The sequence below is a fragment of the Peromyscus maniculatus genome, chromosome 12 (genome assembly GCF_049852395.1).
Source record: "Peromyscus maniculatus bairdii isolate BWxNUB_F1_BW_parent chromosome 12, HU_Pman_BW_mat_3.1, whole genome shotgun sequence".
NCBI classification, from domain to species: domain Eukaryota; kingdom Metazoa; phylum Chordata; class Mammalia; order Rodentia; family Cricetidae; genus Peromyscus; species Peromyscus maniculatus.
Genome location: NC_134863.1, coordinates 87,320,585 through 87,343,531, shown reverse-complemented (window position 1 = coordinate 87,343,531; position 22,947 = coordinate 87,320,585). Strand labels below are relative to the sequence as shown.

General features: G+C 45.7%; 1 protein-coding gene across 1 annotated transcript in view; it reads left to right on the top strand.

The window, feature by feature from the left end:
* The first annotated feature begins 248 nt into the window (after nucleotides 1-248).
* Fam3b (FAM3 metabolism regulating signaling molecule B) overlaps nucleotides 249-22,947 on the top strand; it is a 33,124-nt gene continuing 10,425 nt past the window's right edge. Inside the window, exons 1-3 of the mRNA XM_015999885.3 lie at nucleotides 249-360; nucleotides 5,058-5,201; nucleotides 22,444-22,567. Coding sequence (XP_015855371.2) covers nucleotides 342-360; nucleotides 5,058-5,201; nucleotides 22,444-22,567 — 287 coding nt within the window. The 5' untranslated portion in view covers nucleotides 249-341. The remainder of the gene's footprint in view (nucleotides 361-5,057; nucleotides 5,202-22,443; nucleotides 22,568-22,947) is intronic.

Sequence of the window (22,947 nt, the reverse complement as noted above, 5' to 3'; positions counted from 1 at the left end):
CTGTAAACCCTGCTGTGCTCCCTCCAATTACACCAGCTCTGGCCTCTGGTCATTTGTGGCTCCAGGTGAGCAGGGCAAGGGGTGCCTCCTGCTTCTCAGGTGACCCTGGAGCTCCAGGGTGCAGCCAGCTGTGCAGCACCACCCACACCTGCCAGCCTGCCAGCTGCCCCTTGAACCTGCCTGGTCCACGGGTCCTCCCATTTGCTGGGAACTGGCCCGCCCTTGTCTGCCTGCCCTAAGGGCGGTCCCATCTACAGGCAACCCAGTCAGGTAGGCCAGCCTCCCCAGGTCCCTGGGAATTGCAGCCAAGCGCTAAGTAGGAGGAGAGCAGTCCGTGGAAGATGCGTCCAGTTGCTGCAGGTGAGTGCCAGAAGCTAGACTTGCTTCTGCCTAGGGGGAAGGGGTGGCACCCCTTCCCCTTCCTGACTGTCAAGCCGAGGCAGAAGGGTGAAGGCTCTGGCTAGAGCCACCTCTTGTGAGACCTGGGACCCTGGTGGGAACAAGAATCCAGAGGGGGCACAGTGTGGGAGCTGAGATTTTTGAGAAGGCTCCCACTCCCTCTATCTCTTCTTATTACCCAGCAAGGAGGGGTTCTGTGTACTCTCCTGCCTACTGAGTAGACATCAGGTGAGGGCAGGCAGGGGTGACCAAAGTGGCTTAGTCCCTGGGGACCAGCCTACCTGAGTGGGAGGCCCTAGAGCCAGAACAGCTGGGAAGGGGTTGGCTGCTGACTGGGGTTAGGAGAGGCTACCCTTCTCAGGATTCAATGGGAAGTAAAGGGACAATGAGGACAATTACTTGGGGGAGTAAGAAGTGGGAACCCTGATGACAGATGGTCTTGACAGTGCCCAGGCACCCTCTCACAAGCTGTTTCTACTTTTCTCAGAATCCTTGGCATTGGTGAGAGACTTGGGAAGATGGTAAAGGAGGGAGAAAGCTCACTTTTCCTCAGTCCTTGAGTCTCTCAGAGCCTGCCTTTTCTGTCCTTCCCACCTCATTCACACAGTGAGAAGCTGGCTCCCCTGACGGGAAAGCACTAGAGCAGGCACAGCAGGCGCTGTGCAAACACAGGCTGAGAAAGGAGAAGTGCCCTTGACTTCCCTATCAGGCCTCTTTCCTGCTTCTGCATCAGCGTCAGCAGTGACTCGGGTGTCCTGTAGGGTAAGTGGGTGGAGGTGCATTTGCATGTGTGCATCTGTGTGAACAAGGTCAGCATGATGCTGTACTGCTAAGGCACAGGCCCCTTACTTTGCGTGACTGATCTCTGCCATCTTGGCACAATGACATTTCTCAGAACACATCCCTGTCTCTGACAGATGAATGTAAATGGAGCACATCCCTCATCCCATGCACTGGCTTTCATTCTGGTTCTTTTAGAAGAATGGTTTCATTAGCTTTCTACTGTATGATTAGAAAATCATTTTCCTGGCTACATATAGAGGAAGCTGGAAGTTACCAGTTGCTTTCTCTGACAGCCATTTTCCACACAGCCCTTGTGACTCACACAAGAGCTATGTGGTCCTTTCATCCAAAACTTTCAGAAAATTTCACAGTTGCACTTCCCCAGTAAGTGTGATTCTAAGAGGAGGGGCTGTGTTACTTTCGCTGTGGTGAGCTGAGGATTTGGCAGTGTTTGGGGAGTAGTCCTTGTCATTGGCTCATCTGTCTAGCCTCAGATTTGTTGTCACTGGGCCAGGGAAGCTGCCATGATACTGTCCCTGTGGGGCCTGCTGGTGGGTGTCTTTTCCCTCAGCTTGGGTGTTGGCAAGGTGGGTTATGGAAGCACTTCCTGTCTAAAAGCCTCAATGAACAGGACGGGGAGGCAGTGGGCACCAAAGCCAGCTGAGCCCTGGAAGATGACTCCAGCCCCAGCCTTCCTGGCTTCCCAGGTCTAAAAGGCATGGGTGTGGCCAGGGACTTGGATGCATGTTGGCAAGCACCAGGAACAAACAGCTTCCCTGTGGCTCAGATTGGAGGAAACCCATTAGCAAGATCCATGATCTCCCTCCAAGTGTGTCTGTGTCATATCACCTCTTCCTAAAAAGATAGTCATGTTGGGTCAGGGTCCCTCCAGATGACCTCATTTTAACTTACCTGTCTCTTTAAAGATTCTGTGTTCACATCCTGTTTCATTCTGAGATCCTGACAGTCAGAACTGTGGCACAAAAGCTCTGGTGCTATTCAGCCTCACTGTGCTTGGGACACCCACAGCATTTCAGTTCTTCAGGTAATAGTGATTGACAGCCCCTGAGTATGAAAGAGAGGTGAGCCCTAATATCCTGTGTGTAGCATTGGCCAAAGGAATGCTTTCTTGCTGACTCTTCAGTTAAATGGCCAGGCTTCAGAGACTCTGGGCATCTGACATTGGGGAAGAGGCTGGAACACATGTGTGTAAATACATAAGCACATGCACACACGTTTACACAGACACACATCTCTAAGGACAAAGTACTTTGATAATAATTTATAATCCCCTGTTGCCAAGTGCTGGCCTTTACCCTCAGGCTTCTCGGTACAGCAAATGAACCAAAGGTGCTTACCTAAGTTGATGGCTTTATCACCATATGAGGAAAGGCTGGGCGCTGGTTATAGAACCACAGACAAGCTCCTGGACTCCATTCTCTCCCTCATTTCTGAAGCTTCTGGATCTCTTCCCACAAGGGTAGTCGCTAACCCAGGGTGCTGAGAGCCATTTCCTCAGAGTCTCTGGGCTCCCACCTTCAGAAGTATCTTCCCTGTGTTCAGCTCAGGTGCCGAGTTGTCACTGCTGTTAGTGCTAGGGGCCACTGTCTTGACAGACTGCCTGTGTCCTATCTGCCCAGGGACAGGTGTCCCATGCATGGAGAGGTTGTGCTATGGCTTCCTGGTGCTATGGCAGGGACTGAATTGTGCCAAATTCCTGTGCTGAAGTTCCATCCATCAGGACCTCAAAATGGGACTGGATTTGAAGAGTCTTCAAATGAGTTCAAATGAGCTCACAGGTTAAAGCCCAAGCTCGCAGGACTAAGTCTTTTCAAGAAAAGGTTATCAGGACATAGGCACACTCAGATGGATGACCACCAAGGACACAGTGAGAAGATACCATCTACAAGCCAAGGAGAGGGAGGCCAAGAGGAACTGGCCCTGTGACACCTTGATCTTGGCCCCCAGCTACTATCATGAGGAAGTGTTTCCATTGACATTCTTGGTCTGCATTACTTTGTCATGGCAACCAAAGACATGAGTACATGCTACCAGTGTGGGCTTTTGTATTCCACCCTCCGGTTGGGCTCCTTTCCTTCCTTCAACGGTAGACTGGTCCCCCAATACTCCCGGCTCTCTCTGCCTACCCTAGAAATGGTCTTGGCTCTGAATCTCACCCTCTTTGGCCAGTGTCACGTCATTGCAAGAAGCCAGACTGTCTTCATCCTGGAGGCCAGTGGCTGGACCTTCTACCCAAAGCACAGAGTCCTGATGAGAGTCGAAGCTAGGGCTCATTGCTTGGCCACAGGTGGTTCTGTCATGAAGAACCCGTCTTCCCTAGGAGAGTGCCCGGCTCTCCATACATTTTCCATTTTCTTCCTCATCAGAGCCACACATTTATCCTGTTAGTCTGTTCTTTACCCATAGCATTGCAGCTCCTGTCTCTCCTGTACGGGAGTCTGGAAGACCCTCTGAATGTCATTTTATTTGAAGATTTTATTCTTCGTACAAGCCACTAGATGGAATTGTCCAGACATTACTAATACACAAAGGACTGTCCTTGACTTTGTACATATTCTGCAGCTGTCCTAGCACATAATCCACCCAAAACATGCTTCCCACAGTTCCAGAGTAGACAGAATCCACCATGTGGAAAGGCCTGGCAGCAAGGACATCCCAACTTGTAGTCAGGAAGCAGAGAAAGAGAGAGACAGAGAGAGAAAGAGAGAGACAGAGACACAGAGAAAGAAAGACACACAGAGAGGAAGTGGGGTGGGCTATAAAAAGTCAAAGCCCTCCCCTAGTGACAGACTTCCTCCAGCAAAGTTCCTCTCTGAAGTTTGTATAACCTTCCCAAACAGTACCACTACCTGGGGACCCAGTGTTATTACACATAACACACACGTGAGGAATTTCTCACTCAGATCACAGCATGTCTCATCTTCATGGGCCTCAGAGCTGTTCTGACCACTGTCCTTACCTGTAGAGCACACAGTGAGAGAACTCCTCTTTGGGGCTTTGAGCAGGAGAAAACACTCTGCCAACTCTGGGATACCTCTGTTCTTGTGACTAAGAAGCTATAGATTGTGGTCTCCTCCAGCTTCCACAGCCCTTTCCCTGCCTAACACTGTCTTTTCCTCATTGTTCCTCCTTCTATCCCCCTTTCTCTATCCATTTGTATGGATGAACCAGGCTTGTGGCATCAAGGAGGAGGGTAATGTCTTCCTAAGGAATTACAAACCTATATCTGTAGCTCCTTGTGGCCAGGTGATTTTGATAGCAAGTCAGCATACAAAGGTCTGTGGGGACCTACTACCATCAGGATCCTTGGGTATCTCTGCAGATCCCTCTGAGGCTATAAGACAAGTGAGAGATTTCCATTGTGAGACGCAGCTGTCATCTGTTGGCACAGGCTCAGAGTCCCTTGATGTAATTTTTAACAGAGAAATGCCATGATTAAAAAACAAGCAATAAGAAACCTAAGACTACCCTCTGGAAATTCTGTTCCCACTGCGGGAGCAAGCTCAAGGCTGAGCCTGTCTTGCTAAGGCCCTGAGTGCTGTCAGCTCCTTAGACCCACACTGTACTAATCACCACACAGTCTGCAAACCTGTGAGGAGTCTCAGACCCAGGGCAACATCAGTATAGCTGCCTGCTCTAAAGAACACTCCTTGTTGTCTGTCTGTGTTGCCTGCCTTCTGCTGCAGAGCTCATGGAGCCCTCATGTACTCACTTTCTCCTGCTAAAACTGCCGTCCCAGGAGTCTGTGCACCAGAAATGGGTAGAGATGATAGGCTGTGGAGGAAAGGGAATGCCCATGTGTCCAAGGTGATAGGCTGTCACCTCTAGGTGACACTCCTGTTGTTTGTCTACAGGTATTTTCAAGGCACTAGTGTTTATTTTCTCTTCCCTGTGCGCCTGGTATTCGGGGTACCTGCTGGCGGAGCTCATTCCTGACGTGCCCCTGTCCAACACTCTCTACAGTATCAAAAGCATTGGAGAGAGACCTGTCCTCAAAGGTGAGTACTAAAGAAATGGGGGGGGGGAGGCACGGGTAGAGAGATGGCTCAGCAGTTAAAGCACTTGACAGACAAGTGTGGGTCAGAGTTCAAATTCATAGAAGCCATGTAAATACTGGTGGGAGTAGCACCTGCCTATAGGTCAAGCCCTGGGAGGCAGACAGGGGATCTCAAGAGCAAGCTGGCTTATGGAGACTAGCCACATTTGTAGCTTTAGAGTTTGAGTGACTCTGCCACAATGAATAAGGTAGAAGAGTGATCAAAGCAGATTATTCCAGGCATTAACTTCAGCTTTCCATACCTTATGAACACATGCACCCACACACGTGGGCTCACATATGTACGTACCACACACACAAAAAATAGTGGACTTCTAAGACACTTTCTACACAGACAGAGCTGTACACAAGTTGTTATGCCCAGATTGTGACCCCCCAAAGAGACCACCGTAGACCTTGGATGTCCAGAATGCAACAGCAAGGTTTATTCTGCAGATACAAGTCTAGACAGGGACTCATTCCTACACCCAATACAGTGAGGCAGGGAGGAGTGCCTCTTTCTTGGGGAAGTTAGTTTTTATAGGCAAAACCCATAAAATTTCTTAGAGGGGAGGGGGTTAGTACGGGTCCATCCTTGATTGGTCAAGTTTTTCCCATGCCTGGACTTTATCTTATTCTGGCTTATCTGTTTGCCCTGTCAGGAGTTTTACAACTCATCTCCGGGGTCTGGTCTTGTTATCTCTGGAGAGGGGCATCTTGTGGTTAATTGGTTACCATCAGACATCCTGACTCTGTTCTTTTGTTCCTGGGGCTGGCGCCATCATTTCTGGGAACTTGAAACTGGCCTGGCCTAGATCACAGTCCCCAAAGCCGCCACTGGAGACTTTTAGGTACAGAATGCAAAAGTAAGGTGTTTTCTAAGTTTACAAGTCTCCAGGGAGGCTCTTCCAAATCTCTCACTCACAGCAGGGAGGTTGGAAGGAGGTTGGAAGGAGCGCTCCCCTTTCTTTGTGAGGCTAGTTCTTAAAGGCACAGACCATATAATTTATTTTAACCCGCCTCCCTTTTTAGTCTTTTGGTCGAATATCCTGACTGTTTTCCAAAGTCCCTGTAGCAGATACAGCCACCTGGGGAAAAGGGGTCTAAGTTCTTATCTACACTTAGGAATCCTGGTTTAAGCTTCTCTTTGTCTGTAGGGGATAGAGTGGGGGGTTTTACTGAGGTATCACAAAGTCACAGCTCAGGGTGAAGAGGCTAGAACAAGGCCGAGCCAAGGAACAAGTTACAGTTGGGAAAAGATGGTCAGGGGATAGCAGAGTAGCAGAGACTGAGCCAGGCACCTCGCCGAGGGCTGTGAACAGGTGTGCTTCAGAGCATAGATGATTAGTCTATTCATGATCTGGGACAGAATGCCAGAGCCTGGGAGCATAAGGACAGAAGTGCGGGGCCCACAGTGTTCAGGCAAGGCTGTGCACAGTCTAGGTGCAGATATGGTACCTGCTGGCAGCCTGCTCTCCAGTTTGCTGGTGACATCCCACTGAGTCATGGTGCTCTCGATTTCCCAATATCTGTTTTATTTACAACACTCATGCCAGGAAGGAGTGTGTTATCTTGGAAGGAAATGGGTGTTGTCCAAATCCGTTCATGGACTTGGCAGGCAGTTATTAAAACTGTCTCCTCTGAGCACATGTGTCTTCAAGGTTCTTCCTTCACTTCTGACTGTGAGAGTTGGCTAGGGAAGGAAGTCAGACCACAGCATCTGTCTTAGGGTTTCCATTGCTGTGAAGAGACACCGTGACCATGGCAACACTTATAAAGAAAACATTTAATCAGGGTGGCTCACTTACAGTTTCAGAGGTTCAGTCCATTATCATTATGACTGGAATCATGGCAGCATGCAGGCAGACATGATGCTGGAGCAGCTGAGAGTCCTACATCTTGCAGGCAACAGGAAGTTGACTGTCACACTGAGTGAAGCTTGAGAAAAAGACCTCAAAGCCTGCCCCCACAGTGACACACTTCCTCCAACAAGGCCACACCTCCTAATAAGGCCACTCCCTTTGGGGGCCATTTTCTTTCAAACCACCACACCATTCAAGAACAAGTAAGGTTTAAGTGGAATGAATGCTGTCCAAATGATTCTGGGTACCCAGTGGGACATAAGGCCGCAAACTCTCCTCCTTTAAAAATTCACTGCATGTAGATGCTGTTTGGTTTTTGTTTTGTTTTGAGACAGGCCCTCTCTAAGATGCCCAGGCTTGCAAAGATCTTGAACTGGAGATCTTCCTGCCCCTTTCTCAAGTGATAGAATTACAGATGTGTGCTGTTACATCTGGAAGCCAGTGTATTTTTAACATAGAAATAAAGTCTAAAAATTAATTCACACAAAACTAGATAATGCTTAAAAAATTGTAGGTGCTGTTTCTTTTCAATTAATCCATTTTTATCTAGGGCTATACCTCTCCGAATATACCTGGTCTTGACTGGTTGCAGAAGCTAAGCAGAATCAGGCCTTAGAGGGAAGATTAATTACATTTTTTTAAACTTAAAAAAAAAAAAGGTAGAAGGACCTTCGTTTGACTTGGCTCTGATTGGGTGTTTTGGTTTTCAGTACAGTTTTTGTATGGCCTTTTCCTGTGTGTCACCTGTTTCCCATGTACATGGTGTGGAGGAGTCACACCCGTGGGGGGAGCACTTCCTGTCAGCAGAGGGCATAGAGAAACCTCAGAAGCTTGTTGTCTCCTTTATTTCCTTCTGCTTTTACATGTGCTTTCAAGCCCAACCTGCAGATGTGGGCTGGTAAGCCAGCCTTGACCAGAGGCTCCTTAGTAGAGTGGTTGCAGCTTCTGCCATCCTGTGGGGTGTAGTGAAGACAGTAGAAACCCAAATGTTATGGCCGTAGTCACAATGGCTGTGTGCTGGTTTGTTCCTGGTGTGGAACCTCCCCTAGGGAGAGAAGCCTGACTACATGGGGGTGGGGAGTCTCTGGGTACAGATTTTGGGAGATAAATCATGCTGGTATTAGCATAGGCGAAGCTGGTGTAGGGTAACCATAGCTTTTGCTGCCAGGCCGTGCAGCTAGGTATCCAGTGTTAGTGTTCCTACATTCCTGGTGGGCAGATGTCAGCAAATGGCCTCACCCACCCTATGTGCAAGCACCGAAGCCCCTTGGAGCCACTCCTAAGGCCCCTTAATTTTCCTCTTGTACAGGCAGGAAAGGGGTCAAGAATGGAGTTGAGGCCCTGGGATCTGCATGGATTCTATAAGTTCTCACCTATCACTCAAGCAAGTGATTTTGAGCCTCCATGTACAGGGGTGACCAACAAGAATGACCTCACCTAGTGGGACCAATACTGAATACTACAGAAACAAAGCAGTGAAGAGAAGGCCACAAAAACACCAGTTCTGTGCTCTGGCTGGAAATAAATACCATCCCTGGAAGGACCTGGTGAAGGCCCCTTGTACTTGATGACAGATGGACTTGATGTTTGTTGACCAGCCTCCACTTAGGCCCAGCTTAAGACTATTTGACCATGTACTAGACAGTCAGGAGAGCTGAGAGGTACTTCAGACCAGAACTGGATGGATGAATGTGAGGGGGACCCATAGGTGGGCAGAGCAGCCATGCAAGACACCAAGCCTAGAGAAGGCCTGCTGGGATCCACAGGACACAGAGAGTGCATATCCACCATGAGCAAAGCTTTCTGAGGGCACTGGGGGTGTCTTTAAATGTTGGTTCTTCCTGCTTCTGATAACTTTCCAGATAGACTGGGACCAACTTGCTTTACAAATCTAACCAGAGAGGCCCTAGAGGTGTGCTTTGATGAGATTTCTGTGGAGCCCCAGCCTCAGCTTGCAGTTACCATGAGGAGGTCGTCTGAAAACTGGGCACTCCTGCTCAGTCTAGGGGCTCCACCTGTCTTCATTTAGCCCTGTTTTCAAAATTTAGAACTATTCATTACAATTTGTTTTGCTTTTAATTTGAAAGAATTGTTTTAAATGGTTGCTAATTTGATTACTGAGCTTTCGGGTTACCCTTCTAACTTGAGGCCAGCACCAGACCTCTGTAAGATGCACTGCAGCTGCTTGTCATATAAAAGAATGGCCAGGAGCATTTCTACACACACCTGCTTTAGGTACAGGAGGGCTTCTGGCTAGTCCAGGACAGAGTGCATTGAGAAGCAGTAAGCATCCTGCCGTTTGCACTCTGGGCTGGTTATAATGCAAAGGTCACTGAGTGGGAGAATGAGAGTGCTGCAGGGCAGAGGTGGGAGGCAAATGAACATTGCACAGACTGACTGTAGCCAGTGACTGCAGGGCTCTGGCAGTCTGGAAGCCATCATGGTGACAGAGAATTGTATAAGATGTTCTTCTGACTCTAGGCTATTAGAAGTAGGAGCTTAGGTTCTGGCAACCACAGAGATAGGCTTGGCTGCCTCGCCCCAACACACCAGTTAAGGAGACAATAAAAGTGATCATGAAAGGCAAAGAGATGTTATTCAGTGTGGCAGTTTCACAGCATCAGATCTGATGTTGGGGTCCTTGATTATTTGGAGTTGAGTTTCAAGCAGGGTGAAAGGTGAGGGTCCAGTTTCATTTTTCTGCATGTTAAATGCAGGCTTTCCAGCAGCATTTGTTGAATGTGTGTTTTTGGCATCTTTGTAGAAAATCAGGTGGCTGTATAAGTATGGACTAATATCTGGGTCCTCAGTTCTATTCTTCTGATTCTGTGCTATGACCATGCTGGTGTTTGTTTGTTCTTGAGACAGGGTTTCTCTGTGTAGCTTTGAAGCCTGTCCTGGAACAAGCTCTGTAGACCAGGCTGGCCTCAAACTCACAAAAATTCACCTGCCTCTGCCTCCTAAATGCTGGGATTAAAGGTGTGTGCCACCCTCTCGAGGCCCGACCATGCTGTTTTTAAGGCCATGGTTCTGTGGTATAGCTTGAAGTCATGTGTGGTGTTATCTCACGCTGTATTCTTTCTGTTCAGATTGTCTTCACTATCCTGTTTTATTTTGTTACTGTCCTATTTTATTATTTTATTTTTTGTGTGTTGCCATTTAAATTCTCAGATTTTATTCTACATCTGTGAAAAGGAAGAGTGGCTGTGGAGTTTTGAATGAGAGTTCACTGAATCTGTAGATTGCTTTTAGTAAATGGCCATTTCCACACAATTAATTTTTCCAGCCCAGGAGCATGGGATGTCTTTCGACCTTCTAGTATCTTTTTCAGTTTCTTTCTTTAGTGGCAGTGACTAATCTCTGTGCCTTTAGCCTGGAAGGGGGAACACTTCTTGAGGGACTAATGTAAAGGTTAAGCACTCCATGAAGGACCAGTGTATCCATATGCAAAAGTAAACAGGTGACCCGAGTGAAGGGGTCTGATGCAGAATGAAGGCAGAGGTGCCAGAATTTTACTCTGTTTTTAATGGTTTATTTCTTTGTTTTTTTGTACCTTGTGGACCCAAGAAGAGTCAATACTTTTTAGCAAAAATAGCTTCTAAGTTCTGTTCTCTTTTCTCCTAAAATGGATTGCATACTTTTGAGAGAGTTGCTATGTGATAGTCCCAGTACACTACTTTCCAGGAGCCCCTAGCCATGGCTTTTTTTTTTTTTTTTAATTTCTCAGCCCCTAACCATGGGCTATGACAAATCAAAGCTTTAAAACCTGAGTCCTGTGAGAACATAACCAAGGAAGGTGTGGTGGTTTGAATAAGAACAGCCCTGATAGGCTCTTATATCGGAATGCTTAGTCACCAGGGAGTAGAACTGTGTAAAAGGATTAGAAGGATTAGAAGGTGTGGCCTTGGGTGGGTGTGGGTGGACTTGGAGGTTTCAAAAGTCCATGCCAGGTCCAGTGCCTCTCTCTCCTCTCCCCCTCTCTCTTTCTATCTATGACTCCGGATGCAGTTCTCAGCTACTGCTCCAGCACCTGCCTGCATGATGATGATGATAATGGACTAAACCTCTGAAACTGTAAGTGAGCCCACAATTAAATGGCTTCCTTTATAAGAGTTGCCTTGGTCTCTTCACAACAATAGAAAAGTAAGACAGGAGGTTTTAGTGCTAAGAAACTCATGTGAAAACATTTCATTTTTTATTAGATTAATAAAAAGTGCTGTGTGAATTTGAAAACAAGGAAGCACAAACTCCTTATTCTGTTTGCATTTACAGATATACATGTAATAGGTATTCCGGGTGGGAGTGTCTGTATCTAGGCCTTACAAGTGGGGCAGCAGATGCAGAGAGAGGCGGCTCCATAGTTAGTGGTCTTCCTGCACTTCCTGTCTCCTTTGTCTGGGCCCCAGCACCGATGCTGAGTCCTGGAGGACCTCAGAGACACTAGAGAGCCCCCCTTTCCAGGCTTCTTTCCTTCTTTCCTCACCAGAGTAACCTGTCTGTGCTGTCCTGTCTGGGACTCCTGGCTCCTCACCTGTCTCTCCCTCAGCATGTTCTGACCTTAGACAAAAACTAAACAAAAGCCACAGTGACATTGCCTATGGATGGCCACCCAACTCCCTTCTCCTTGTTTCTCCCAACCTCTGAGTGTACAGAGGTCTGGACATTGTTCTCTGACTTCCATTGTGTTCAGAGGCACAGTCCACACTTAACCATTGGCTGACATGTAACAGAACACTTTTGGTGGCCAATTCTGACTGCACAGTCTCATGGGAAGCAGTGAAGTGATGGCTATGGCCGAGAAGCTGCTGTCAGGTAGCCCCAATGAAAGAATGAAAGAATCTCCTCACCCAGTGACTTTCAAGCATGCCTCCTAAACCCTCAGGATCATCACCCTCATTCCCAGGGTGAGGAAAATCAGAGTACCCAGATCCGGGGATTTTCCTGAAAGACACATTCTTGGACTCCACACCAGGAAATTAAAAAGTCCATGGGTCTAGGGTTGAGTCCAAGGACCTGTATTTATTGTGATTGACTTGGCCTCAGAGAGGGCTTGTGAGTTGAAAAGAAATTTTTTTCATGGGCTTGTTTGGAGTCCTGGAGATGGCATTGCTTTCTGGGAGGCAGGCTGGAGCCCTCCCCCATGCCAACTCTCTGCCTCTGGATCTGGTAAGAGCCGCTTGGTCTTGGTGTGAGCAGCATTCCTGTGGGCCAGGGACCTCAGCCTCTGCTTGTCCCTTTGGACTTCAGCTGTCTTGGGAAGGAAGAGGATTCCTAGGAAGCACTAAGGCTAGGTGAGGTCCTTGGTGACCCTTTGGACAGTGCCAGATGGGAGGGAGCTGTGGATCCTGACCTGAGAAACAGGCACCTTTTTCCATCCATGTAGTGTGGTTCTGTGCTCCTAGGAAATGAGTGGAAGACTATACCTATGGTGAGCATACTACTAAAGAAAAACAAAATAACAACAACAAACCCATCCTGGTTTCCCACTCATTCCCAGGCCCTTCAAGGAACAAATACTCACCTCTATGTTACTTTGGTTACTACTGCTGAATGCTCATAGGGACTCTAAAGAAAACCAAAGGCCTGCCCTCCAGGAAGTTCACCTGCACATGTCCATATGAAGCAGCACCATTATGCGATGCAAGCCAGGTGTGGTGGGGTGTGGGGTGGGGGTGGGGATGGTGTGTGAAGCCAGACAAAAGAATAGCCTCTAACCATGCATGACTTCCTGCTCCAGTTTCTCACCCCAGGCATGGGACTTGTTTCCTGCAGATGGTGGTCCATCTGCCATCAGGGAAATTTTAAATATTAAACTGCACTCAAAGAATGTAGAAAGAGAATACATTGTGTGCATGTATGAAATTGTTAAAGCATATGCTTTACTCAGAAAAAGCTGTGTTTATAAAACAGTAAAAATATACTTGTAGTGATTAATGAATCTAAAAGCAAGAAATCATAGAATCTTCACCCCAAGTTGGCATTTTAAATCTCCATAGAAGGCATACATAGGCTTAGTACATGCTTCCAAACTCTGCAGTGGGTGTATAATATATCTATATCCCTGGCCAGACCTCTTGATCCATATCCTGTCATTCTTGAGATTTCAGGACCTATCGTAAAGAACAGTTAGTTGACTGAACTTTGAGTCTCATATCGTGAAACTGAGGTTGGAGTTTGTGCAGAGTTAATTGCTGTACTAGATAACAGCCAGACTTAGCAAGAGGGGCACCACAATAAGGTTGCTATGTGCCTAACCTTGGCTCAACAAATCAGACAGTTGGCAATTTTGTCCTTGTGAACTGGTACTGCGTCTGGCTATCTGTCCTTCTGAACAGGACTGCATTCCCTGGGAGAGTTTATCTTAAAACCCATTAGCAAGGTGCCTTTTAAGGCACCTGGTCTAATCTGAGGTTACTTTGAGTCTTTAAATAAGCTAATGGAGTAAAAGCTGTCTGAAAATGCTGTTATTTTCCTGTCAGCCTGAGCTATGTTGTAAAACAGGTACTGTCTCTCACAGTTTTCGTGGGACAAAAGACCTAATGATGAAGCATTTTTATTCATCAAAATTACACAGCATTGGGAGAAATCGTCTTCCTGAAAACCCACAGTTGTAAATATGCCCACTAGATGGAATATATATCCATGAGGAAAGCACACTGCCAATACAGGCTGTGGGGAAATCCCCATAGCAGTTTGGGGAGAAATTTGCAATAGCACATGAGAAAATTACAGACAGAAGCAACTGATATTCCAGCATCTGTGGCCTCACAGCCATGCTTAATGAGGTTCTCCTATCAGAGAATTATTCATCTGGTGCCATGGCCCTTGGCAGGGATATCTGGTGAGTCTGTAGCTGGTATTTTGAGTAAGCAGGGTCTTGTTTCCTTGTTTGACTGGTCATCTCATCCTGTCCCAGAGCCCCAACCACTTTGACAGACAGGTAGAGGAAGAACAGCCCAGTGAGAGCCCAGCCCATGGCTGTCCTGACAGGTATATGTGCCTTTGGCAGTGAGCATCTGGGTCCCTTCCCATCCTAGAGGGAAAGGAGATGTCTCTTGCCAGCTCAGAACCTGTCACTCTGCCTGGGAAACTGTCACATGATCAGATACAGCCCACATATTTCTTGGGACCATTACTTGGGCTCTTAGTGCTATGGAGCCAGAGCCCCCAGAAGACTAAAGGAGGTGGGCTTGTGAAATAGGGGTGGGGAGGGAAACTCATCCAGCTGGCCTTTCAGTCTCACAATTTGTTTAAAAATTTTTAATAAATCTAAACTAAATTGACTTGATAGGGGTTTGCTGCTATGTTTACAACACAAAATATATTCTTTTTTTATTTTTTATTTTTTATTTTTTTGGAGCTGAGGATTGAACTTGTGCTTGCTAGGCAAGCGCTCTACCACTGAGCTAAATCCCCAACCCCCACAAAATGTATTCTAAAGATATATTTTAAAGGTATTGTGGTTCATGCCTTTAATCCCAGTAGAGGTAGAGGGGCAGAGGGGCAGAGGCAGGTAGATCTTCATGAATTCAAGTTCAGCCTGGTCTACATAGCAAGTTCCAGGCCAACCAGGGCTACACAGAGAGACCTTGACTCTTATGTCTCTATGTAGGTGAAAACTGTTTTTTAATGTGTTTGCTGACACAGCACTGCAGGCATACTGATTATATTATAAAGACTTTCCTACATTTAGGGGAAAGAAATGCTCTTTTGCCTTCTTGCTCCTTCCCTGTTACTCTGAGGTTTACTGTCTAATTTAACTTCTCACTGCTTTCTGAATGTTTTGGGGCTTACAGAGCCAAGCTCCTAGAAAAATCAGGCTACTGCTGCCTTCCTCACTTCTGGGAGGTCTCTACTGGGCTATCAGATTTAATTTGCTTACTTGTATTTTGCAGCTGGATTCATAACCGTCTTAAACTATCTTTTATGGTTTTTCCTTTGCTGTCTCCTGTACCAATTGGCCATGCTGTTATTATCTTAAGTGTCTGTCCATTGGGACCTGACAAGTATATGATGTCCACAGGGCTTCTCTTTGAACAACCATTAAGGTCAGAGTTCCCCTTGCAGGTAATGTCAGAATATTTGTGGGCATACACAATGTTCATGCATGGGCTCATGCCCACTTCACAGCCAGTGCAGGAGACTCTGTAACTAGTACTCTGGATGCAAGGCTGTCAGGAGGGCAAGAATAACGGGAGGTGTTTGTCTCGTGATCACAGGCCAGGTGTGCAAGGCACAGCATTGTCCACAGGGAAGCAGTCACACCTGCTGGATAAGAGAACCATCACTGTGCTAAAGGGAGAACATGTTCCCATCTGAGGAATCATCTCTCTAAACTGAGTTTATAGATGTATGTTTGCAAAATTGGAAACCAGGAAGCACCCACTTTTAAACAGTGTGTTTATTGCATTTAAAGATATTAGCCAGGTGGTGGTGGCACACGTCTTTAATCCCAGCACTCAGGAGGCAGAGGCAGGTAGATCTCTGTGAGTTTGAGGCCAGCCTGGTTTACAAAGCAAGTTCCAGGACAACCAGAGCTGTTACATAGAGAAACCCTGTCTGGAAAAAAACCATAAACAAACAAACAAATAAATAAATAAGGAAGGAAGGAGAAGGGGAGAAGGAAGATATTCTGTTCAGTGCATTTTCAGGTGAATATCCAAGGAATGAGTATCATTATTAAGTTTTAAAGGTTGTTAACTAGGGACTGGGAACATGGCTCAGTGGTAAAGGTGCTTGCTATGCAAACGTGAGGACCTGAGTTCAAATCTCCAGCACCCACATTAAACGCTGAGCACAGCTGGGCGTGTCTGTGGCCCCAGCATTGCAGAGACGGGTGGACCCAGAAACTTATTGGCCACCTCGTTCTGCCAAAGCAGCCAGCTTCTGGTCCTGTATGGGACCCCTGCCTTAAAGGAATAAAGCAAACAGCACCCTGGCACCCTCCCAAGCTGGCCTCTGCTTTGCATGTGTGCGTTTTTACTGGCACGCTCACAGATGTGCAACACACACACACACACACACACACACACACACACACACGATCTTCTTAAATTGTTAAACACAATGTGGAGTGTTAAAATTAACTAGAAATATGAGAAAGGCAATGTAGATATGGCACTTTTTTGTATTAAGAGTCTAGTAGTTGATTTAAAGTTGGCTGTCTAGAGCTTGACAAGAACCACATTAAGTGTTGTACTTGAAACTTAAGACTAACACAGCATGATGTTTAAATATGTTTCATTTATAGTCCAATATTGCAGATGCCTTTTGAGTGCATGGAAAAGTCCAGAAGGAAATGGTTGTAAAGGTAGAATAGTAAAGATTCCTCCTCAAGAATGAAAATTTAAGGGATTTGTTGCTGTTGTTGTTGTCTAAATAATCAGAATCTGTAGGAAGGGAATTAGCAGACACTGAGGGCTGTCCTTGCTCCCAGGGTCTCCTGTCATTCCCTTCATTCTCTTTACAGTGGATGGGTGCCCAGCTTGTTCTGTGTGCTAAACTGCTAATCTGTACCCCTCCTCCACCCCTGGTGCCTTCCCAGGGTAGGCAGACTCTCTTGTCTCTGAACTCACATGCTCATGTACACACAGGTCAGCCTAACAGATGCTCATGCCTTCAACAGATGTTGACAGAACAGCTGCAGTGACTGGACACGAACACAAGATCTCCGCTTCCCTGGAGAAGTTTTTAATAAGGAAATTGTAAGCTAGAGTTAACAAGATACAATAAAAAGACATCACAGGGGATGCTGGTGTGGGGCTGGTCTGGGCCAAGGAGACAGAGGGCAGGCAAAGAGGAGCTCAGACCGGCCTGAGGAGAGGAAGCCATCTCTCCCATTTTTCCTTCTGGGGACAGAGGACTGTGGTCCCCAATAAGCCATGGCTGGGGCCATGTCCATCAGAGACACAACAGTGTGCTGGATATCCTGGCAGCTCTCTGAGCCTTGACCTCTTCCAGCAGCTTCTTCCAGGGATAAAGCTGTTCACACCATCATTTTCATCTTTTTAAAAGAAGTGTTACCCACATGCACACATGTGTGTGTGCTGCAGCACAGGTGTGGAGGTCAGAAGACAATGAGAGTGGGTTCTCTCTTTCCAACAGGTTCTGGGGAGTCAACCTCAAGTCCTCAAGCTTGGCACCAAGTGCCTTTTCCTGCTGAGTCCTCTCGCTGGCCTGAATGTCTGCTTTCAATAGACCGATTAACTTTAAAATCCAAGAGTCAAGTCTGTATGTACATGTGGGTGCAGTGTGACATTCTGGTCTGTGCAGACACAGTGGGGGGTCTGACTGGAGCTCAGCAGCAAGGTTTTTGCCTAGAAGTTGTTTTGTGTATTAAGGATACTTGAAGGTGGCTTCTGTAGCAGTTTTCAAGTATATAATGCAATGTGTTATTAGCCACATTTCATGGCAAATTTCTTGATCAAACAAGCTCAGATCTTATCTAACTCACATGCATTCTTAACAAAGCCATTCCAATTTCCCTCCCACACTCTTTAACCTGCCCAGTCTCTGATGTCCATTATTCTGCTCTGTGTCTTTGAGTTTAACTTCTTGACATTCCACATGTGAGTGAGGTTTTGTGGCATTTGTCTTTCTGTGTTTGGCTTATTTCGTTTGGCAGGATGTCATGCAGTTTTTTCAAAGTCACAGATCGTCTTTTTAAGGCTGAATAGTACTTTATCATATACACATATCACAGTTCATGCTGTAAGTAAACTGCCATGAATACAGGAGTGCAGGTTCTCATTAACACACTGAAATCATCACCTTTAGAAACAAAACACCCAGAAATATGCAGTATGGGATTTGGGTCTCATCTTAGACACCCCTTTGCCCATTTTATAATCAGGTTTAAAACTTGTCATTGAATTGCTGGGGTTCCTTATGTACTTTGTACTTAGCCTGTAACTGATGACTGGCCCAGAACTATTTCCTGTTCTATTGGTGGTTGTTTCTTTCTTTGCTCATTTTTTTTTTCTGTGACAGGGTTTCTCTGTGTATCTCTGGCTGTCCTGGAACTCACCGAGATCCACCTGCCTCCGCCTCTTGAGTGCTGGGATTAAAGGCGTGCGCCACCACTGCCTTGCTTCTTTGCTCTGTTTGATGTAATTCCAGCAGTCTACTTTCTCTTCTGTTGCCGGTACTTCTGTGGTCATTTCAGAAAAATCATTGCCTAGCCAACATGACTAAGGCTTTCCCCATATTTTACAGTTTCTGTTCTTTTGGGGGGAGGAGGGAGGAGGTTGTTGTTGTTTCGAAACCGAGTTTCTCTGTGTAGCTCTGGCCTGTGCTGGAACTCTATTTGTAGACCAGGCTGGCCTCAAATTAAGAGAGATCCACCTGCTCCTGCCTCCTGAGTGCTGGGATTAAAGGTATGCACCACTACCACCTGGCACAGTTTCTGTTCTTTTTTTTTCTGGAGCTGAGGACCAAACCCAGGGCCTTGCACTTGCTAGGCAAGCTCTCTACCACTGAGCTAAATCCCCAAAGCCCAGTTTCTGTTCTTACACTCAAGTCTATTATCCATTTTGAGTCCTGCTGTTGTGTACAATGTGAGGTGACTTGGCTTTATCCATATGTATGAGAAGGTCAAGTTTGTAACACCATTTATTAAATGGTGTCTGTCTTAGGGTTTCTATTGCAACGAAACACCATGACCAAAAAGCAAATTGGGGAGGAAAGGATTTTTGGCTTACATTTTCATATTGCTATTCATCATCAAAGGAAGTCAGGACAGAACTCATGCAGGGCAGGAACCTGGAGGCAGGAGCTGATGCAGAAGCCTTGGAGGGGAGCTGCTCACTAGTTTATTCCCCCTGGCTTCCTCAGCCTGCTTTGTTTTAGAACCCAGGACCACCAGCCCAGGGATGACCACACTCACAATGGACTGGGCCCTCCCACATTGATAACTAATTAAGAAAATGCCCTGCAGCCAAATCTTATGGAGGCATCTTCTTAATTGAGGTTATCTCCTTTCAGGTAACTTTAGTTTCTGTGTCAAGTTGATGTAAGTCCAGCCAACATTGTCTCTTTGCCCTGTTTGTGTCAATACATCTCTGCCAAAAAATGAAAAACTGAATGTGGGGTTTGTTTTTATGCTCTCTCTTCTGTTCCTTTGGTTAGTATGTTTCTTAATGACAGTACCAAGCTGTTTTGATGACTAAACTTTGTAATACAGTTTAAAATCAGGTAGAGTACTACTTCTAGATTGCTTTGGCTACTAAAGATATAAAAGATATAAAAAAAAACTTCTGTTTTTCTTCATTTTACTGATTGACTGTGTGTGTATGTGTCTGTGTGCCACACCAGCCCTTGTGTAGAGGGCAGAGAAAAACTTAAGGGAATCAGTTCTTACCTTCTACCATGTGTTTCCAGGGACTGAGCCCAGGTCATCGGGTTTCACAGTAGGTACCCATCCCCACTGAGCCGTCTTGTCAGCCCTCCATACATACTCTATTCCTGTGAAGAATGACATTGGATTTTAAATCTGTGGATCACTCTGGGAAGTATGAATATTTTCAGAATATTAATTATTATAATTTACAAACAGCCAATACTACTTGCAATTGTCTTCTGTTGTTCCTGTTTTATAGTTTACAACATACAGGGCATCTACTTCCTTGGTTGAATTTATTCCCAAGTATCTTACTATTTTATAACAATTATAAATTAGATTGTTTCCTCAGTTTCTTTTGGATAGTTTATTGTTAGTGTACAAAAACATTAGTACTATTTGTGTGTGTGTGTGTGTGTGTGTGTGTGTATCCTGAAGCTTTACTGAATTTGTCAATTTTAAGTGTTTCATGGAGTCCGGTGCTCTCTCTATTGGATGATGCCCATAGCAAACAGGCTACATAGCTTCCTGTCTTATTTTGATGCCTCTCACTTCTCTTTCTTTTGTAACTGCTTTGGCAGGAGCTTCTAGCACTACATTCATAGATGTGGTGAGACAGAGTGCCTTAACTTGTTTCTAGTTTCAGAGAAAAACTCTCAACTCTGACTCTCAGCACCAATACAGCACTATGTTGAGCCCTTCTATATTTAATCCATTGAGAGTTTAATTATAAAAAAATGTTAAATTTATCTTGTTTCCCTCTCTCCTTATCTATTGATACCCCAATGAGCTGTTTGCCCTTCGTTCAGTCTTCGTGGCCTCATGATCTACATTTGTTGAACCATCCCTGCAAACCAAGGGAAGATCCCATTTTGTTGTGATGGGTGACCCTTGAGTGTGCTACTGCATTTGGTCTCTCAGTATTTTGGGAAGGATTCTTGTGTCTATGGTCATCGGAGAACTTGGCTTGTAATTTTATTCTGTCCTCCTGTGATGGGTTTTTTTGAAGAGTTTGAGAAGGATTGATGTATTGTGTCATCTTTAAATGTGGTAGAAGTCAGGAGTGGAGCCACCTGGCCTTGGGCTTTTGTTTGATGATGGACTTTTTATCACTGTTTCAACCTCTATTTGTAACTGACCTGTTTGGTTCTGTGTTTCTTCATGATTTGGTCTTGGTAGGTTGTAAGAATGTATGGAATGTTTCTAGGGATACCTAGTTTGTGCTATGAGGATTGTTCACCTGAGTAACAGTCCTCTGTCCTTCTGTCCTGTGGCATCAAAATTCCTCTTCTTTCATACACAAACTTATTTGAATCTTCTCTCTCTTTTAAATCTAGCTTTAGATATGCCAGTTTTGCTGATTTTTTTTTCATAAAATGAGTCTTTGTTCCATTGATCTTTTCTGTTACTCCTTAGTCTTCTCTATCTTACACATTTCTGCTCAAATCCATCTTATTCCTCTCCTGCCTCAGGCTTGGTTTTTTTCTCCTTGTTATGGTTCCTAGTGAATATCAGGGTGTTTACCAGAGAGCATTCCTCTTCTCTGATGTGGGTGAGTATTGCTGTAAACATCGCTTTTAAAATTACTTTTGCTGGATTCCATACATTTTAGTATCTATTTGCTTTGTGTCCATTGTGTCAGGAATTGATTGATTGAGGCAGACACAATCCATAGCACAGGCTGGCTTTGAACTCAGAGCAGTGCTCTTGCCTCAGCCTCCCGAGTTCTGAGGTCACAGGAGGCACAATGTCCTATTAAGATATTTTAGATTTTCTCCTTTGGTTCACTGATTGCTCAGAACCCTGTTATTTAGCTTCTGTGTGTTTCCACAGCTTCTGAAAATCCTCATTTCTCATTTCACCATCAAGTTTTAAGAAAGCATTTAAAAGATTTAAAAAAATTTTTTTAGCCAGTGTGGTGGCACACAGCTTTAATCCCAGCACTCAAGAGGCAGAGACAGGTGGATCTCGGTGAGTTTGAAGCCAGTTAGGTCTCCATAGTAAGTTCCAGGACAGCCAGAGCTACATAGTGAGACTCCATATCAAAAACAAACAAACAAATGAAAATCAAAACAAGTGGAGCAATGGTGGCTCACACCTTTAATCCCAGCACTCAGGAGGCCGAGACAGGCAGATCTCTGAGTTCTAGGCCAGCCTGGTCTACAGAGTGAGTTCCAGGACATCAAGGGCTACATAGAGAAACCCTGTCTTGAGATAACAACAACAACAAAATCCCAAAACAAAACAAAACAAAAACCCCTAAACAATACTAATACTAATAAATACATAAATAAAAAACAAATTTTGTGGAGGGGGGTGTATTTGCCTGTATAAATGTCTATGCACTGTGTGGATATGGTGCCTGTGGAGCCAGAAAAGAGCATTGGATCCCTGATACTGGAGTTACAGATATAGGTGCTGGGAATTGAACCCTAGTTCTCTGCAAGAGCAGCCAGTACCCTTAACTCTGAAGCCCAGGGATATTCTTTCAATCAATTTTGCTGAGTCTCCTTTTATTCCCTAACACAAGCTCTATATTGGAGAATGTTCTAGTTGCTTCTAAGTATTTTGGCAAAGGTCAAGTATGGAAATGTTCTCTGTATGCTGGAGAGAACATGTATTCTGTTGCTGTGGGATGGACCTGCTATTGTACGTCTTCTAGGGTCAAATGGCCTGAAGTGTAGTTCATATCTGCTGTGACCTGAAAGCTTGTATCCACCAGTGTTCGTTGTGTTGTGAGTTAGCAGCTGTGGGCAGCAATCCTAAAACCTCTGAGATGGCTACTCATGCTCACTGTCTATGGCTGTTACCAGAAGACAAAACCAAGTTACATCAACCATGCATCTTGAGAAGCATTCTCAGGATCCAAACACAGCTGCCAACTTGCTTCTAGAGTTTCCCCACCACAGTGGGAGTTGGCCCTGGAATAGAGCTGTTGGTACCGGTGGCCACACAGCAGTCGCCTCTGAGAAGTGACTATGATTGTGTTGTTTTTGTCTTTACAGCCCCAACCCCCAAAAGGCAAAAATGTGACCATTGGGCACCGTGTCCTCCTGACACCTATGCCTACCGGCTGCTCAGTGGTGGTGGCCGAGACAAGTATGCCAAGATCTGCTTTGAGGATGAGCTGTAAGTACTGTGTGTAAGAAATGAGTGTCTGCTTGGCTGTGCCCCCTCTCTTCCCTCTGAGGCTGTACTTCTATGTTCCTAACCCCTGACAAGGCTGGAAATCAGGAATGGGAATCAAAACACCCACTGTGTCCCCGGGGAAGGGTAATGGGTGTCTCTGAGGGCTGTTTGTGGTCTTGGTTGGATTTTCATGATCTCTTTTAATGGTAGTTCCACCAGTGAAGCCACCCAGGCTTGGATTTTTCTTTGTGAAAAAACTTTAACTACAAATACTTAGTAGAAGCACAGGGTTCTACAAGTCACCTCTTCTGGAGAGGTGACTTCTGAGCACAGCTCTGCTCAGTACTCAGGTGATGCTCATCTTCACAGATGAAGCCTGC